Consider the following 1,499-nt stretch of genomic DNA (forward strand, 5'->3'; position numbering starts at 1 on the left):
GATGGGCGGATCACCTGTGGTCAGGAGTTTGAGACCAGCGTAGCCAACATGGTGAAACCCCATCTCTACTAAAATACAAAAATTAGCCTGTTGTGGTGGCACATGCCTGTAATTCCAGCTACTCAGGAGGCTGAGATGTGAGAATCGCTTCAACCCGGGAGGTGGAGGTTGCAGTGAGCTTAGATGGTGCCACTGCACTCCAGCCTGGGTGACAGAGTAAGACTCTATTTAAAAAAAAAAAAAAAAAAAAAGAGATGGTGTCACCTGGAGCTTAAAAAGCTACACGCAAGTATTAAATTGCTGACAATGGCCAAGAACAAATTAAGAGGGCCGAAGTCCAGGAATGTATTTCACATAGCCAGCCAAAAAAACTTTAAGGCTAAAAACAAAGCAAAACCAGTTACCACTAATCTTAAGAAGATAAACATTATGAATGAGGAAAAAGTTAACAGAGTAAATAAAGCTTTTGTAAATGTACAAAAGGAACTTGCACATTTCTCAAAAAGCACTTCACTTGAACCTCTGCAGAAAGAACTGATTCCTCAGCAGCGTCATGAAAGCAAACCCGTTAATGTTGATGAAGCTACAAGATTAATGGCTCTGTTGTAATATAGTGGTGATGCATCTAATTCTTCACAAAGACCAATAAATTAAATGTTTTATACAAAAAAAAAAAAAAAGAGCCTCCTGAATGACAAGTAGGTCAATGAAAAAATTAACAAGGAAATTGAAAAATTCCTTGAAATATATAATAACGGAAACACAACAAGCCAAAAACTATGGAATAAGGCAAAAGCAATACTAAGAGAGAAGCTTACAGCTATAAGTGCCTACATCAAAAAAGAGAAAAAACTCAAATAAACAATCTAATGATGCATCTTAAAGAACTAGAAAAGCAAGAGCAAACCAAACCCAAAATTAGTTTGAAAAAAAGAAAATAAAGATTAGAGCAGAAATAAATGAAAATGATAACACAAAACAGGGAGAAAACGAAATGTTGCTTTTTTGAAAAGTTAACCAAAATTAACAAACTTTTAGCCAGACTAAGAAAAAAAGAGAAAAATACAAATAAATAAAATCAGAAATGAAAAAAGATACATTAAAACTGATACTGCAGAAATCCAAAGGATGATTAGTGGCTACCATGAGCAACTACATGCCAAAAAATTGGAAAAATCTGGAAGAAATTCACAAATTCCTAGACACATACAACCTACCAAGACCTAACCAAGAAAAAATCCAAAACATGAACAGACCAATAATTAGTACAGAGATCAAAGCTGTAATAAAATATCTCCCTCTAAAGAAAAGCCTGGGACCCTATGGCTTCACTGTTAAATTCTACCAAACATTTAAACAAGAACTAATACCAATCCTACCCAAACTATTCCAAAAAATAGAGGAGGAGAGAATACTCCCAAACTCGTTTTATGAGGCTTGTTACCCAAACCAGAAAAAGACACATCAAAAAAAGAAAACTCTAGGCCAACATCTTCGAT

At 35.0% G+C, this 1,499-nt stretch overlaps 1 protein-coding gene across 1 annotated transcript; it reads left to right on the forward strand.

Annotated features, from left to right (window-relative positions):
* The first annotated feature begins 257 nt into the window (after nucleotides 1–257).
* LOC129040700 (ribosomal biogenesis factor) lies at nucleotides 258–680 on the forward strand. The gene has a single exon (XM_054495481.2). It carries the CDS (start codon nucleotides 307–309, stop codon nucleotides 607–609), a length of 303 nt encoding a protein of 100 aa, XP_054351456.1. The 5' UTR covers nucleotides 258–306; the 3' UTR covers nucleotides 610–680.
* The last annotated feature ends 819 nt before the right edge of the window (nucleotides 681–1,499 follow it).

The sequence above is a fragment of the Pongo pygmaeus genome, chromosome 6 (genome assembly GCF_028885625.2).
Source record: "Pongo pygmaeus isolate AG05252 chromosome 6, NHGRI_mPonPyg2-v2.0_pri, whole genome shotgun sequence".
Classification (NCBI taxonomy): Eukaryota; Metazoa; Chordata; class Mammalia; order Primates; family Hominidae; genus Pongo; species Pongo pygmaeus.